The sequence below is a fragment of the Manis javanica genome, unplaced genomic scaffold (genome assembly GCF_040802235.1).
Source record: "Manis javanica isolate MJ-LG unplaced genomic scaffold, MJ_LKY HiC_scaffold_25, whole genome shotgun sequence".
NCBI lineage: Eukaryota > Metazoa > Chordata > Mammalia > Pholidota > Manidae > Manis > Manis javanica.
Window position 1 is genome coordinate 1,475,394 of NW_027332171.1, and position 18,171 is coordinate 1,493,564.

At 37.8% G+C, this 18,171-nt stretch overlaps 2 protein-coding genes across 2 annotated transcripts; both read left to right on the top strand.

The window, feature by feature from the left end:
- Positions 1 to 618: 618 nt before the first annotated feature.
- LOC140847632 (olfactory receptor 5AN1-like) lies at positions 619 to 1,557 on the top strand. The gene has a single exon (XM_073228349.1). The coding sequence runs from the start codon at positions 619 to 621 to the stop codon at positions 1,555 to 1,557; it is 939 nt and encodes a 312-aa protein (XP_073084450.1).
- A 14,344-nt stretch (positions 1,558 to 15,901) lies between these two features.
- Positions 15,902 to 16,840, top strand: LOC140847613 (olfactory receptor 5AN1-like). Its single transcript, XM_073228326.1, has one exon. It carries the CDS (start codon positions 15,902 to 15,904, stop codon positions 16,838 to 16,840), a length of 939 nt encoding a protein of 312 aa, XP_073084427.1.
- Positions 16,841 to 18,171: the final 1,331 nt, after the last annotated feature.

The following is an 18,171-nucleotide window of genomic DNA, read 5'->3' on the forward strand; positions in this document are numbered from 1 at the left end:
CGAGAGACACGGGTGAGCAGAAGTTATAAGCAATAAACAGGTTTATCCCATTTTATTTCTCCCTTTGAGTGGTGTTGGCTTCAAAGGTTATTTGCCTCAGGTAGGCAACATATTTCCCCTTGGAGGTACAGTAAATGCTTTTCTTATGGATACTGGAAGAAATTTTTTAAGAATTTATCAGTATGACCATGGAGAACAGAAGGGCTCTTACAAATTTAACCTGGATTGATGCCACATATGCTTTTCTTATCAGAAAGCAAGTTTTACAATGCATAAAAAGAGGTTTTTTTAAAAAACATATTTTCATCACTTATTTCAATGTATAATAATCACAGAATTTCTATTCTTTAAAATATTCTTCATCAAATTTTTAAATACCTCTTTCAATTCTCATGGAAACTCACGTTTTAGTTGAGAACTTGATGCACTGTACAGGTACTCCTAGATAATGTGAGATAAAAGCTGCTGTGTTTCCACCAGAACAGTGAGCATTTCCCTTTTTCTGGTGCTCAGTGGAGGAAAAAGGTGGCACATGTGAGAATTGTAATGCTACCACATTTGACTTGAGTCAGCAATGAATTGTGTTGTCTCTTTTCTGATCTTAGGAGCAGAAAGGCTATGTTTAGGAGAGGAAATATTACAGAGATCACCTACTTCATCCTCTTGGGGTTTTCAGATTTTCCCAGAATCAAAGCAGTGCTCTTTGTTGTGTTCCTGGTGATCTACGTTACAACTCTGACTTGGAACCTGAGCCTCATCATCTTAATAAGGATGGATTCCCACCTCCACACACCCATGTACTTCTTCCTCAGCAACCTGTCCTTCCTAGACATCAGCTATGTGACCTCCACAGCCCCCAAGATGCTCTCTGACTTCTTCCTGGAACAACATACTATCACCGTTGTGGGTTGTGCTGTTCAGTACTTCTTCTCTGCAACCATGGGAGTGAGTGAGTCTTGTCTCATGACAGCCATGGCCTATGACCGCTATGCTGCCATTTGTAATCCACTTCTCTACTCATCAATCATGTCACCCACCCTCTGTGTTGGGATGGTGCTGGGATCCTATGTGGCTGGACTCTCTGCTTCTTCATCCCAGCTGTATGTCATTCTTCAACTCCACTTTTGCGGACCTAATGTCATCCAGCACTTCTTCTGTGACATGCCCCAACTGTTAGTCCTGTCCTGCTCTGACACTTTCTCTGCCAAGCTCCTACTTGCTATCTTAACAATGATCTTTGGGATAATAAATGCCCTTGTTGTCATGATATCCTACGTCTATATTGTCATCTCCATCATGAAGATCACTACAGCTAAAGGCAGGTCCAAGGCTTTCAACACCTGTGCTTCTCACCTGACAGCAGTTTCCTTCTTCTATATCTCAAGTAGCTTTGTCTATTTGATGTCCATCTCTGGTGGGTCTTCTACTTTTGACAGATTCACATCAGTCTTCTACACAGTGGTGATTCCCATGTTGAATCCCTTGATTTACAGTCTGAGGAACAAGGAAATCAAAGATGCCTTGAAGAGGTTGCAGAAGAAGGGAGGCCATTACTGAGTTCACTGATTCTGACATTTTTTAACATATTATTCCTTCAGAATCATCTTAACCCGCAATACTGAACATATGAATCAACCATTACAAATTTCACACTGCCTTCAGACACAGAAGGTTTTATTTGACATAAGTTATACACCAAAATGTACCAATACATGGTACAGATCCACACACACATAAGATTTTTAAGTCTTGGAGCTTCATTACTTTCAGTCTATACGAGGAATGGTCTCATTTTTTATTAATCCTTCCACGTGTATTTGTGAAACATCAAGGTTTAAAAACTTTTGGCCGCTTCTTGATTCTGAAACTGAACCCTGAGAAAAACCTGGCACAGGCTCCAGGAGTGTAAAATCCCTGTCTGATAATTATTCTAATGGAACTACATGATGGTGATTAATGTTTTTTTCTGTGTCTGTTCCGATTTGGAGTAAACAGAGATAGGGTTTGGGCATTAGGACAGAAAGAAAGCTATAAAATTGATCTGATTATGCCTCCTGGAAACAGCAGCCTCAGACAGCTAATATTTGTGTAAGGCCTCTTTCAGTGCTAACCATCTAATACATTTTTGTTCATATCCTCATGTCTACCAGCTCTAGTCTATGGAAGGAGGAAATTCCAACCATATAATATCCCAACAGAATCATAAAGTTGCATAAACCAAAGGATGTGGACACTGCAGTGCCATTTACTTATGAGTCTAGTGATTTAGTTTCTGGCATTTAGTTTCCAGTGGGGGTCTTTGATTGAGATATTTTCAAATTCCATGTCACAGCCAATAGTTGTTTCTGAGAGTTTGCATTCAAACCTCTCTTTCTTTCCTGTATTAAATTCAGAAAATTTACCTTGTTTTAAATAGTCAATGGTTCATCTTATCAAATATATTCTGATATGTCAGCACCGGTTCATGTTTGGTAAGGGGAGCCTTGTGTGAGAGTTCATTGTTATCACAGAGCTACTGAATATTCAATATTGCCAAAAAGAAGAATAAATAGGGTAAACTGGTATACATCTTCTCTTATTGTCCATGTTCTTCATTTTATGTTTTAATGTTTTATGTTTAAAGGGGGTGATATAATAGATGGCGTAGAATGGTTAGAGTTACTTTAATTCTGATATGTTCCTGAAGCCCTTAAATACCAAGGAAGAAAATAGACAGTAGGATAGGCAGGGTTCTCACCTCCGGCCGGGTTATATAAAGCTTCTGGTCTTCGTGGTCTGTTAAAAAGAATAACATATTTAATAGCACCGACTATTGATTTGCCTGATTGATATTAGACTTGAATAAGCTTATACGAAACAGATGTCATTACAATACATACTATCTTTGGCATGTCATTTGCTCTTAATGTTGTTTGGGTCTCAGTTTGGTGAGTGATATGAGTTATTTTATTTAATAAAGGAATATAAGTGAAGAAGTATTTGAAGGTTTTACCAAATCTTTCATGAGCTTCCACATGGGCAGAATTGAGAGAAGTGAAATTTTTGCACCACTGGGAAAGTATGTGAGGGCTTTCACCCAGCCATGGAGAGAATGCAGTGTGAATAAATCTGTAGCCTCATGCTCTCTGAAGAACTGCTTCTTAAAAATGTATAAAAATGTGTGACAAGTCTGTCTGTAAGGGTTCTTGAGGTCTTGCTCATGAGACAGAACTCTGTGAGGTTTATAGTAGCATATGGAATATAATTACTATGCAGAGCATTAGATCTCCAGATTTATTTGTCTTTGAGTTCTAGTGTGTATTCTTTAATAGCATCTCCTCAATTCTCTTGTTCTCAAGCTGCTTGTAACCACCATTTTATTCTCTACGTCTCTGATTATGACTTTTAAGATTCCACATATTAATGATATTGTACATTAGACACATTATTCTCTGGCTTATCTCACCTGGCATAATGATCCTAAATTCCATCCATGTTGTCAGAAATTATAGGATTTCCTTACTCTCATAGCCCTGTAATACTCCACTGTTTGTATCTGCTGTGTCTTCTTCACCCATCATCCACTGACAGGCACTTTAGTTTTTTCTGCATCATGGCTCTCGTGAATAATGCTCAGTAAGCATGTGGGTGTGGATATCTTTTAGTATCCTGTTTTTATTTCCACTATATATATAGACCAAAGCAGAATTGCTCTGTCATAAGGCATTCCCATTGTTGCCCTTTGTGTAACCTCCACACTACTTTTAATAGTGGCTAAAAGAATTTACATTCCCGAAAGGAGTATATAAGGGCTTATTTTCTACACGTCCTCACCAACGCGTGCCAACCCTTGTCTTCTTGATGATGCCATTCTGAAGGTGTGAGGTGGGTTTCATTTTGGTTTTTTGCATTTCCCACGTTGTTTGTGTTGTTCAGCACATTTGTTATATATGGCTTTTACTATGTTGAGGTATGTTCCTTTATTATCCAATTTTTTGATTGATTTAATAATGAAAGTGTTGTATTCTGTTAATAATTTTTCAACTTCTTTTCAGATGATCGTATGATATTTGTCTTTCTATTAATGCAGTGTATCAAAGTTAATCATTTTTATATATTGAACCATGCTTGCATCTCAGGAATAAATTATTCTTGATCATGATGTATGATATTTTTGATGTGTTGTTGAAATACATTTATTAATATTTTGTTAAGAGTTTTTGCATCTATACCATCAGAGCCATTGGTGTGTAGTTCTGAGTTCTCCCAGCTTCTCTTTGAGTAGTAAAGAAGTTGGACCCAATAGCCAGTGTCCCAACTTTCAAGAGTCTGAGGGATGAAACCCAAAAACATCGAGTTCTGAAATCCAACTGGACTTAAATCCAGGAGACCCACAGATTGGAGCATAGCGACATTTCTCCCCGATTTTCTCCCAGGTCTTAGTAAAGGGACAGCATTCAGAAACATCCAACTTCCAGCATCTCAATGGAAAAGATCTATTTGCTTATTGTAAAAGCTGCAGACCATGTGTGAGGCTTCTAATTTAACACACACCTACAGACAGATTGCCAGCCCTGCTGGAGACCAGGGAGGTCTGCAAGTGTCATCTTCACATTTTCATACTTTCCCACTCCAGGTCACCAGTCTCTCCTGGGAAGGAGCCTGTGCACACACCTGGTGCCCAAGTTTTTGTGATTGTTGCTCAGAGGTACATCCCATGTCAGCCTGGCCCTGTTGGTCATTAGCACTTCCACAAGAGTCCCAGGGATTGCAGCCCACAAGAAAATAGTTCTTAACTGATTATCATCCCCAGGACTAGTGCAGAGGATATAGAAAGAAACACCCAAGTCTAGTATTTCTCCAAAATAAATCTATTTCTGTTCCTTCAAAATGCTTCCTGAGTGTCTGGTACCAGTCACCCTGCATCTAGTTCTTGAAAGAGATCCTCCATTTCAGGTCACTAACAGTTCTTCTTATGCCATGAACTTCAAGAAGCTACTGGGAAGAACAAAGGTTCCTGGGAAACCACAAAGGACTGAGAGATAACTATGAGGTAGGGCCTGGATGGATGATAACTTACATCTACACAAGATAGCATTTGTGGACTACAGGAGGTGGCTCTTTTATTTATTTATGGAACCCAACACAGAGAGTTAAGAAAAATGAAGAAACAGAGCAAACAAACAACGAAAAAAAAGAAGATAAAACTCTAGAAATAGACTTTACTGAAATAGGGAGAAGTGACTGTCCTGATAACCAGTTCACTTATGAAGATAAAGGTATTCCCCAAGGTTAGGAAAATAATGTATGAACAAAATGAGAATTTCAGCAAAGAGTTGCAAAATAAAAGAAATAGAATCACATAGATGCATAGTAAACTGAAAAATTCAAAATAGATTCAATAGCTTATTGGATGAAGTAGAAAAATACTCAATGAAATTGAAGCTAGGTCAATGCAGTTCATCCTTGTAGAAGAGCAAAAGAATAAAGAATGGAAAAAGTGAAGATAGCTTAAGGGACTTGTGGGACACCATCAAACAAGCACATCAATATTTGCATTCTAGAAGTCTCAGAGGGGAAGAGAAAGTGAAATGTGTGAAAGCTTATTTCAAGAACTAATGGTTGAAAATATCCCTGACCTGGGGAAAAAACAGACATCCAGATCTAGGAATCTCAGAGTACTCAAAATAATGTAAATTCCAAAAACAACCAAACCAAAATGTATTATAAATAAAACATAAAAATATTAAAACAAGGAATCTTAAAACAGAAAGAGAAAAACAACCTGTTATGTACAAGAGTACCTGTGGAAGACTATCAGTAAATTTTCCAGCAGAAATTTTGCAGGCCCAGGAGAGAATAGTACAATATATTCAATGTGTTGAGAAATATGCCATCCTAGAACAGTCTACAGGATAAGCTGTCCTTCACAGTTGAAGGAGAGATAGAGAGTTTTCCAGACAATGAACCCTAAAGATTTCATTAACAGTCTATTTATTGGTTTTGCAAGAGATTCTAAATGAACTTCTTCACGTAGAAATGAAAACTTGCCAGTGATTAATATGAACCATATGAAAATGTAACTATCACTGGAAAGGTAAAACTAGTTATGTTCAGATACACTAATGTCATTGTAGTGGTATGTACCTTATAAATCCAGTATGAAGAGTGAAAGACAAAATTAAGACACAACTATAAGCACAAAAGTTTGTTACTGGATAGACATGATAAAAAAAGATGTAAGTTTTTGCATCAAAAAGATAAAATGTGGAGTCAGAAGGGTAACACTGTAGTTTTAGTGTGTGTTAGAGCTTAAGTTGTTTGCAGCTTCTAATTGACTGTTATAACTATAACAGATGTTTTATATAAGCCTCATCATAACAAAGAGCCAAAACCTCTAGGAAATACACAAAGAGAAAAGAATTTAAGCATACCAGTACAGAAAATCATTAAATCACTGAGGAAGAGAGCAAAAAGAGAAGAAAAGAATGGAAGGATCACAAAACAGCCAGAAATCAATGAGCAAAGTGATAAGGGTAAGTCCACACCTCTCAATAATACTTTACATGTACCAGGACTTTCTCCAGTGAAACACATTGAATGTCTGAATATATGAAAAAACAAAACCCAACTCTGTGCTGCTTAACAAAGACTCATTACAGCCTTTGAGGCACAGATAGATGGGAGGCGAAGGGATAAGCAAAGAAACTGCATGTAAATGGAGAACAAAGAGAGAGGAGATAGCTATAGTTACATCAGAAAGGACAGACTTCTAGGCAGAGACTGAGAAGAGACAAGAAGGGTATAATATAATAATAATAAAGTGGTCCATCCAGCAGGAGGATATAGCATTTGTCAGTATTTATGTCCCCCATAGAGGAGCACTTATATAAAGAAGACAGATATTAACAGAGATGAAGGGAGAGCTAGACAGCAATACAATAAGAGCAGAGAGCTTCATCACCCCACTTTCAACAATAGATCGATCATCCAGATGGACTGCCAGCAATGGAACTTTGGAGTTAAGCCACATGTTAGGACAGATGGACTTACAGATATTTACAAGCATTTCATCTAAAGGAGGCAGCATACACATTGTTCTAGAGTTATTTGGAAGCTTCTCCAGGATAGACCATATGTTAGGCCACAAAACAGACCTTGATATATTTAAGAAGATTGAGATCATATCAAGTATCCTTTCCAACCACAATGGTAAGAATTCAAGTAGAAAAAAAAGCTGAAAGATTCATAATATGAGGTGATTTAACAATATGCTATTGCACATCAGGGGGTCATAGAAGTCATCAAAAGAGACAGAAAGTAATGTCCTAGTTGAATGAAACAGAAATATAACATACCAAAGTTTACGGAATGCAGCAAAGCCATTCTAGATGGGAAGTTCATAATGATGAATACCTCCATTAAGAAGGAAAGTCATTAAAACAACCTAAGATTATAATGTATGTAACTAGAACTAAGTAGTAGAAGGAAGGAAATAACAAAGATCAGAGAAGAAGTACATATAATCAAACTGAAGGATAGTAGGATACATTAATGAAACTAAGCACTACCTTTTTAAACTGATAAACAAAACAGGCAAACATTTAACTATACTCATCAACAGAAAAAAATACAGGACTGAAATACATAAATTTATAAATGAACGAAAAGACATTCAAAGTGATACCACAGAAATACAAAGCACAATAAGAGACTACCAGGAACAATTATAAACCAACAAACAGGTCCAGCTAGAAGAAATGGACAAATGGTAGAAACACAGAGTTCACCAAGACTGAATCATGAGGAAATAAAAAACCTCAACAAACCAATTAGCAAGAAGATTGAATCAGTCATCAAAAACTTCCTACCAGAATTTCAGAACCAAATGGCTTCACTGGTGGAGTCTATGAAACATTTAAAGAAGAATTATTGAGAATCCTTCTCAAATTCTCCCAAAAAGTAGAAGAGGATGTAACACTTCTATACCCTTTTTATGAGGGCAGCATTTAAATGATACCAAAAATGGGACATGGACACTAATATAAAGGAAAGAAAAGTTCAATATCTGAATGAATATAGGTGCAAAAGTCCTCATAAAAATATTGGCAAACTGAATTCAACAATTCTTTTCAAAGGTCATACACCCTGACGGAATACACTACATTGCAACCCATGACTTATTTATAACTAAAAGTTTATACTTTTTGACTCCATTCAAATGAGCACCATTAAAAAAAATGAACCAGGCAATAATTGTAGGAATGATGTTTTATTGATATATTAACTGAGGGATTAGCAATACAGCATTAATATATTGGAAAGAATTCCAATTCAGAATGCCAAAATCATATCTACTATTAATAGGAGGCATGCTGTGTGTGACACACTCCAATAAGTGCTGTGTAATCATTATCTAATTTGATTATTTCTATGAAGAGCAGTAATGCAGTAGCCACTACTATCAGCGCTACTTTATAGGTGCCAGTAGTGAGGCTGGGAGAGGTTAATTTGCTCAAGGTCACAAACCAGCAAGTGGAAAGCCAGAATTCCACCCACCTTGTCTGATACCAGTGTTCATATTGGAACCATCAAAAGTCACATTTCTGTCATGAATTAATTTTATTGTATCCCTTATTGCCTCAGTTTCCTCACTTATGCTTAGAAAATAAGGCCATGTCTGCCCTACAGGTTTGCTGTGATGATTAATTAAGATCAGGTACTGGAAAAAATGTGCGTGTGTGTGCGTGTGTGTGTGTGTGTGTGTGTGTGTGTGTGTGTGTGTGTGTGTAATGGGGGTGCTTTATAAACAGTGAGGTACCCACAGATCTACTTTACTGTTCTGAAGCTGTTTTACCAGCTCGCTGGCTGTGTCACGATCGTGGGATATTTCATCTCCTCTTGCTTCAGGTTCCCCATCTGGAAACTTAAGGTATCAAACTAGATGATCCCTAGATACACAGCAGGTCTACTGACCCCACATTCGTTAAAACAAAATCTACCATCATGAGATCATGAGAGGACCACGGGGAACTGGGTGATTATATCAGAAGGCACGGGGCAAATTGGAGCATGAGATTAGCTGGGACAAAACTGCCCTGACAACTATGTCTCCAGAGAGCAAGTACCTGGGGGCTTTTTTCCCTCTAACTGTCTTTTTTCCTGGCACCTGAACAACACATTTAAGAGGACCCTCGGGTGTGGGCATCTCTCTCGCTGTGAGTGGACAACCAGTTTATAGACTAAAGCTCCTGTCTTGGAGTGTAATAGAGCTCACTGAGAAACCCCTTTTGGAAAAGACATAAGCACTTTCAACCTTTGGTGAGAACTGTGTGTTCCTGAGGGATCTGGGTCAAGGTGAGAGGGTGAGATTAGAGGGCTCAGTGGATTCCGTGCTGTCTTGATAGCCGTGGGATCCTCCCGGTAGGACTGTGCGGACGAGGTTTGTGGTCCTCAGTGTCCCCGTTCCTCAGTCTCCCTCCCCCTCTCCCCCACACCCTCCACTTAGGGCTCTTCCTGGGGTTTTCTCCTTATCCATGTGGTCTGTCCTTCAGTGAAAAGATTAATAACCTCTTACCTAACATTTCAGCTGTTACTCTGGGGTGAGAGGCAGGGGTTGAGCTCTAGGTCTTCAGTTTCTTAAGGACGTGATCTTGAACTCTCTTGTCTCTGTTTTTTCACCTGTTAACTGGGATAATAGGATTATCTGGAATATAATAGGCAATACCTCTAAATGCTAACAAATTTTAGAAGTTAGTAAATGAGGACTTAATAAAAATTAATAATTTACTAAATTATAGGGGGATATCCTAAGTTTAAATATGTTTGTTTCCTAACTTTATCCATCCCAAAGACCCTTTTAATATGATTTTTCCTTTGAGGGTACTGCTTTTATAATAATGAAAACTTTATTGCCATTTAAATTTTAGCTTTGATACATAATTTCTGAGTAGGGAAAGACAAGTTAGTTACTACATAATGATATGACAGAGTATTCTGGTATAATTTCATTTCTTTGAAATATTGCAAATAGTTCTCTGTTGTCACCTTTGAGGAGCCTGATATGAAGGCAGTGGCTGGTTGACACAGTCTCAGAGACGCCCCACTGAGCACAGGTAGTGGTGCCCTCTTTCACCTTCTTTTCCTTGTATTTTCCCCATTCAGCGACATCCCGTCTTTCTTAACCCCACAGTATACTCCCCACAACCTTGTAAACTATGTCCTAAAGAGAGAAGGCTGGAAAAGTTTTGTATTAACTCTATCCACATAGTAAAATCTCCAGCATATGTACATCAGTCATCTTTTCTATTCCAACTTTTCATGAGTTAGTGAACACATGGAAAAAATTAATCGAATAGAGTGATTATATTTAGAATGTTTCCCCCCTGTTTTTGGCTTACCAGATATTAAACTCTATGTTTTCAGGGTCAGTTTTATCATAAAGAAGTAAAACAACCCACCGCTCCTCACTCTTTTTGGGTCTCTGATGGGTTAGACAGAATGCATTTAGTTGTGGCTGCCTCTGTTCCTGGAATGTAATAAAGTGAGGAATTTTAGTGCAACCTCTTGATCAAAGCTTGAGTTATTTTCACAGATTTGATCTATTATGTTAGTATTTTTGGAGATGGTATGTGTGGCAGTCCATGTTTCCAAAACATTTTCATTGAAACGAACTCCTCTTGGATAAAACATTTGAGAAATGACATGGCAGCACTCTATTCAAAGAGTAGCAGAAAGATTTCCAAGTCCATATAAACACAGTTGAGATGACGCAAAGCAGGATATTTTTACTTCCACATCCAAAACAGCTACAATGAATAATTTATTAGTATAATCAATATGTATTTACTGTTAAATGCAATTACTAATGTGTTACTATAGCCAGATTCTTGTTAAATAAACCAGCTCCACTAGGCCATGTACTGTACCTCATCAGTATTATCATTTCAGCTGCATTGGGTGGAGGTGGAACATAAAAAGTAGCATTAGGAGTTGATAATCCATCTGAGTGGGAGATAATGGAGCAATACACGATGAAAACAAAGATGATCATTCATCAACAATATTCTTGTGTTAGAGAACATCTGTTTCAGTAATAATTATATGAAGAGTCCCTGATGCTTCAGTATTAGCTCTGCCTTATTTTTCTTTCACAGAGAGGAAAGACTGTGGGAATGATAATTGCTAACATTTATTTAGGTCTTACTGTTTTAAACCCTTTATGCTCTTCAATCCTTGCAGCAACCCCATGAGGTGGTAAGCACTATAGCCCCGTGTATACATGAGGCCACTGGAGCACAGAGCGGGTAATAACTGGCTAAGAGTCCTATGCCAGGAAATAAAAGTCAGGAAAGTCTGAAGTCTTCCCTCTCATTCTTTCTCCATCATTTTCCCGCTCTCTCACTCTCCTTCTGTCTCTCTGTGCTAACGATTAAGGATTATGGATTTGTGTATCTTAATAGATTTTCTAACTATAAATGTAGGAGTTGAAGAAAATTGAAAATACAAGTATAAAGAATACCAAAATCATACCACTCATTATTTTGGTATTTGTAATTGGTTCATGGGTGTGTGTGTGTGTGTTAGAGAGAGATTATGTAAAGCGTTTTTTTTCTTCTAGTGAGGTGGAAGTATTTTGTGCAATCATCAGCAATATATGACAATGTGTATCCTTCATTAACTTATGCTTTTTATATAAAAGACATTACTACATTGTCTTTTTTTTGAGAGGGCATCTCTCATATTTATTGATCAAATGGTTGTTAACAACAATAAAATTCCGTATAGAGGACTCAATGCTCAATGTACAATCATTAATCCACCCCAAGCATAATTCTCGTCAGTCTCCAATCTTTTGAAGCATAATGAACAAGTTCTTACATGGTGAACAAGTTCTTACATAGTGAGTAAGTTCTTAACATGGTGAACAGTACAAGGGCAGTCATCACAGAAACTTTCGGTTTTGATAACATATTATGAACTATAAACAATCAGGTCAAATATGAATATTCGTTTGATTTTTATACTTGATTTATATGTGAATCCCACATTTCTCACTTAATATTATTATTATTATTATTAATTTTTAATAAAATGCTGAAGTAGTAGGTAGATGCAAGATAAAGGTAGAAAACATAGTTTAGTGCTGTAAGAGAGCAAATGTAGATGATCAGGTGGGTGCCTGTAGACTAAGTGTTAATCCAAGCTAGACAAGGGCAATAAAACATCCATGGATGCAGAAGATTTCTCTTAAAACAGGGGGGTGAGGTTCTAAGCCTCACCTCTGTTGATCCCCAATTTCTCACCTGATGGCTCCCCTACGACTGTGCCTGTCTTTGGTTGTTCCTCCCTTGAAGAATCTTACCCGTCTCTGGCTAACCAGTCATCTTCCAGGGCCATACAGGGTAATGTAAAGTTGGTAAGTGAGAGAGAAGCCTTATTGTTTGAAAAGGTTAGCTTTCTACTTCTTTGCATATTGATGCCCTGTGGCTTCTATGCCCAGCATTTGTCTTGAGGTATCTTTACCACTTGGAGGAATTATGATTCTCGGTATACTCGATATGAGGCACGAATTCTATTTAAGGTTGTAATTAGGAAGGAAGAAGAAAAGCTATGGAAGTAGCAGATGGAAGATAACATGGGAAGATTGATTATTTCTTTGACATATCTTCTTGTAGAGTAACTTCAGCATGTATAGGTTTAAAACTACTAATTAAATTGTGTACACACTTTAACTTAATAGGAATACAGTTACATAACCAAAGCAGACCTATAATTACCAGCCACCTCCAGTGAAACCAAGAAAACCAGTTAGGCACCTTAGGCATTTGTGAAAACTTATCTATGATATGGTGGATATTGTCCAGCTGAACTTGAACAGTCTGTGAGAAATCAGACAAATTAAAACAACCCATTCCTGGGGACTGTTCACATCCCATATGTTCTTTTAACAGTAGATAGTCTGTAGTTGTAAGGTTTTGGAGCGCTACAACTTGCACTTCTCCTAATTCTTGGTTGAGTTCCAACAGTATATATTCAGTCAAATTTGTTGTTTTACTGTATGCACAGGCCAGCTTAGATATCTCCTTCTTCATTCCCATGGCAAGTCCAGGAACCGGTGGGATGAATGCAGCTGCAACTGCAGCATCGCCTGGATCTTTGTTGAGGTTTCTTGATGATCATCTTCCGGTATGACTCTTCCAGAGAGTGCTGATGCTGGAAGTTCTTCTTCATATCGTATCTTAGTTCATTTTCTGGGTCGCCAAATTAGGCTTTGATCCTCTGTATAAACACAAACAGACCCTTTGCCCACACTTTGATATTCCCTTTATACCATTGTGTAGAACTCATTGGAGGTCACAACACAGGAAATGCTTTTTTTTTAAAAGAAAGGAATATTATCATAAAAATGTACCTCCATAGCCAATCATCTGACACCCTTTAAGTGATCAAAATTAAGGATATTTAAAGCATGCATTAATCATTGGTTTACAGTTATTTTTATCCTGTCAGGGAGTAATTCCCCTTTTATTTCTTTTTTTTTTGTTATCATTAATCTACACTTACATGAAGAATATTATGTTTACTAGGCTCTCCCCTCTACCAGGTCCCCCCTTTAAACCACTTTACAGTCACTGTTCATCAGCATAGCAAAATGTTGTAGAATCACTACTTGTCTTCTCTGTGTTGTACAGCTTTCCTCTTTCTCCCACCCCCCAACATTGTCTTTTTTTATTGTTTTGGAACTCTTTTTTTCCCAATTCAGCAACTGTGTTTCAAGGGTATTTTACTTAAGTGGATTTTTCTGCTGTAACCATATTTTAAATTGTTAAATAGTATTTTTTCTTTATGTTTTCTGTTTTGGTGTTATATTTCAGATAGATCATTCCCATCCCAAGATTACTTAAAAGCAAAATAAGTGTTTATCCTTCGCTATCAACTGAAATAATAACTTAAAAGGGAGTTCTAGTTTTATTGTATTTTCAATTTTTACTAATATTTCCATTTTTCCACAATTTCCGTGTGTTCTTATGATGCTTTTCTACTTCTACAAGAATTATAAATTGTTCATGTTTATTAAACTTTTTAGTATCTGAAAGTACAAGGCTTTTTATTTACTTCTTCAATTTTTATATTTAAACCTTTTTCATTTTTAAAAATTATAGTATAGTAGACATACACTATATTAGTTTCAGGTGTGCAGCATAGGGATACAATTTTATGCATTATGAAATCATACCACTGTAAATGTAGTTACCATTTGTCACCATACAGTTATTGACTCTATTCCCTATGCTGTACTTTTTATCCCATAAATTATTTATTATACAATTGGAAGTTTGTTCCTCTATCCCATCACCTATTTCATCCATTCCCCTACCCCAACCTTTTACGACAACCACCAGTTTGTTCTCTGTATTTATGGTCCATTCCTGATTTGGGTTTTGCTTGTTTGCTCATTTCAAGTCCTTTTCCTTATTAATCTTTGTCAAAAATTTTCTTGGCTATTCTCAATGATTAACTCTTTCATTTCAAGGAAGGTCAGAAAATTTATGGATCATAACCAAGAGGTTATATCTATTGTGAATCTGTTACTAAGTTCTAACCAGCTGACTGTATCAACAAAAAAATATTAAAAAGAACTATGAAGAACTTGAGAATTGAAATTTTCCACATGGACTCTTTGTCTGCACCAAGACGTGTCATAGAGTGATGTTTCTTGTCAACTGACCCAAGTGGACTCAAACTCAAACAAGCCTGATATGAAGTCCTTCACTGGCTTGTATCTTCATGGCCCCAGGAGATTTGCTTCTACCTGAGGTCTGAATGTATGTCTGCCTAGAAGTAATGATGCCTGACTGCCTAGAAGGCTGGTGATCTCTCAGGAAATTCGCTAAATGGATCCATAAAACTCTAGCAGCCCTGGCATTCCTATCCAGGGGTACAACTGTAATTCATGGTTACCTGTAATCAATTAATGATAATAATAGTCAACACCTATTGAAACAGTTGCTATGTAGTAGATTGAGTGCTGAGCATTTGCATGAATTTCCCTACAGCCCTCCCAGTAACATGATGTTTCAAGGCCTCTTATTGTTCTTATTTATTGTCAGTGGTAAATCTTAGTGTGTTTAAGCCACAGGGGCAGGTACATAGAACAGGAGGGTATCAGAACAAAATCTCCAAAATTTGAACATTGAACTGTAGTCCCATGCTATTGCTCAGGTAGAAAAACACCTTAAGTTAATAATATATTGAGGTCAGTAGTTAGCTATACTAGCCTCCCTTTGGTGTACTTTCTATGAAGACTTCCATAAGAACATTTATTCTATAACTTCTTTGGTCACACATGCTATGCCCTACAAAAATATTATCAGAGTTATAAATTGTGATATGATTTTCAGGCCAGTTAGGAGATGAAATATTCAATACATTTGCAAAAGTTGAGAAATTATTACAAACAGGGTAATCATTTTTCTCATGCATCATGGGATCAATTTTTAAAATTTATCAGGATGCCCATGTGGGACAGAAGGTCTATTACAAATTATTACACTATTATTATCAGAAAGTGTAGTTATATAATGAATAAACAGAAGTCTTGAGAAAACACTTTCATCAATGATCTCCATGTACAATAATCACAGATTTTCTACTGTTTCTAAAAAATTCTCCATCAAGTGTTTAAATATGTCCTTCAATTCTCATAGGAATTCATGCCTTAACTGAGAACCTGAAGCACTGAGCAGGTACTCGACAATGTGAGATGAAAAGCAGCAGTGGTTACAGCAAGACAGTGAGCATTTCCCTTTTTCTTGTGCTCCATGGAGGAAAAAACGGGCACTTAGGAGACTTGTAATGCTGCCATTTCCGTTGAGTCAGCGGTGCATTCCCTTTTTTTGATCTCAGGAGTACTGAGGCTATGATTAGGAGACGAAATATTACAGAGATCACCCACTTCATCCTGTTGGGGTTCTCCGATTTTCCCAGAATCAAAGCAGTGCTCTTTGCTGTGTTCCTGGTGATCTACGTTACAACTCTGACTTGGAACCTGAGCATCATCATCTTAATAAGGATGGATTCCCACCTCCACACACCCATGTACTTCTTCCTCAGCAACCTGTCCTTCCTAGACATCAGCTATGTGACCTCCACAGCCCCCAAGATGCTGTCTGACTTTTTTCAGGAACAGCATACCATCACTCTAGTGGGTTGTGCTGTTCAGTACTTCTTCTTTGCAGCCCTGGGACTGACTGAGACTTGTCTCATGACAGCCATGGCCTATGACCGCTATGCTGCCATTTGTAATCCACTTCTCTATTCATCAATCATGTCACCCACCCTCTGTGTTCAGATGGTGCTGGGCTCCTATATGGCTGGCCTCTCTGCTTCCCTATCCCAGTTGTGTGCCATTCTTCAACTCCACTTCTGTGGGCCTAATGTCATCCACCACTTCTTCTGTGACATGCCCCAGTTGTTAGTCTTGTCCTGCACTGACACTTTCTTTGTTCGACTCTTGGCTGCTGTATTAATAATATTCTATGGAATAATAAATGTCGTGGTTATCATAGTATCCTATGGCTATATCATCATCTCCATCATGAAGATCACTACAGCTAAAGGCAGGTCCAAGGCTTTCAACACCTGTGCTTCTCACCTGACAGCGGTTTCCCTCTTCTATACCTCAGGTATGTTTGTCTATTTGAGGTCCAGCTCTGGTGGTTCTTCCAACTTTGACAGATTTGCATCAGTTTTTTACACAGTGATGATTCCCATGTTGAATCCCTTGATTTACAGTCTGAGGAACAAGGAAATCAAAGATGCCTTGAAGAGGTTGCAGAAGAAGGGAGGGTATTGCTAACTTAACAAATTCTGGTATTTTTGACAGATTCATCCTGTCAGAATCCTCTTAACCCACAATACTGAGGCCATGAATAGACTATAAGAAAATTCATACTGCCTTTGGACAGAGAAGGATGATTTGACAGGTTCTATGCCAAAAAGGAAAAACTTTTTATACAAATCCAGACAAAGACAATGAGTGTAATTCTTCGAGCTTCTCCAGTTTCCCCCTCCATGAAGAGAGGCTTCATTTATTAATATACCCTAAAATATAGATGAAACATTCAGATTCAGAAACTTCTATTTTTTTCTTTTGAGAATGAGGCCTGTTTAATGACAGCCTTCTGACTGTAAAGGCGAGATACCTGACAGAGGCCCAGGAATGTAGGAACACAGTCTCCCACATGTTCTGATGCAACATAATCCAGACATGATAGTGATCCATGCTTGCTGTGTGTTTCTGACCGGAATGGGAATGAACCATGGCAGATGAAGTGCCTTTGGACAAACAAAGCTATACAGTTGGCCTGGTTGTACCTCCTTGTAGGGAAAAGGAAGATTGCTTAGGTATGTATTGGGGCAAACTCTGCCAATAAACAGAGCTTGAAGAGACTCTTAAGAGAGTTTGACTCCTCATAATGTGCTCAGATCATGGCCTGTTCAGGGAACATTGGAACAGTCAGTTGTCTTGCAAGGTTGCATGAAATCATAATAAATGAGGCTTGTATAATAATAGTTACAGAAGCTGTTTGTACTAGAGTATAAACAGGAGCCCTAGGGCCACACCATGAAGCCTCACACATGGAGGAGATGCTCTGCCTAGCATCATTGTCCCAAAGCGGGTCAGGATGGCTGTTTTCATGGGCTTCCCAGCTGGTGCAACTCAGATGCTGCTGAGTGCATCTGGTGAAGATTTTTATTCTTAGTTGTATTTCCCATTTATCTGCTTGTCTTCATACTTTGCAGTAAACGTTTCTTTCTTTAATGTATTATTGCATACAATCGCATTTCTGCCTTATCAGATCCTTTGAACCTTATCTTTGGCAAAACACTTCTGGAAACACCAATCTGAGACAGCTAATATTTTTCTAAGGCCTCTTTCAGAACTAACCATGTAACAATGCTTAAGCTCTATCCTCATCACCGCCAGCTGCCATCTAAGGAAGGAGGAGGTGACTTGAATCATAAAGAGGAATGAAATGAAGAATGTGATCCATTCAGTGCCATTTACTTATGATTCCGATGATTTAGTTTCTTGTATCTAGTGTTTAATGAGGATTTCTCATGGGAGATGATACTCAAAATCCACGTCATAGCCAACAGCCATTTCTGTTATTGTGGGACTCAAAC

What these genes read in the sequence shown, in the direction of transcription:
- LOC140847613 (XM_073228326.1), top strand. Translation starts at nt 15,902, where the DNA reads ATGATTAGGAGACGAAATATTACAGAGATCACCCACTTCATCCTGTTG.
- LOC140847632 (XM_073228349.1), top strand. Translation starts at nt 619, where the DNA reads ATGTTTAGGAGAGGAAATATTACAGAGATCACCTACTTCATCCTCTTG.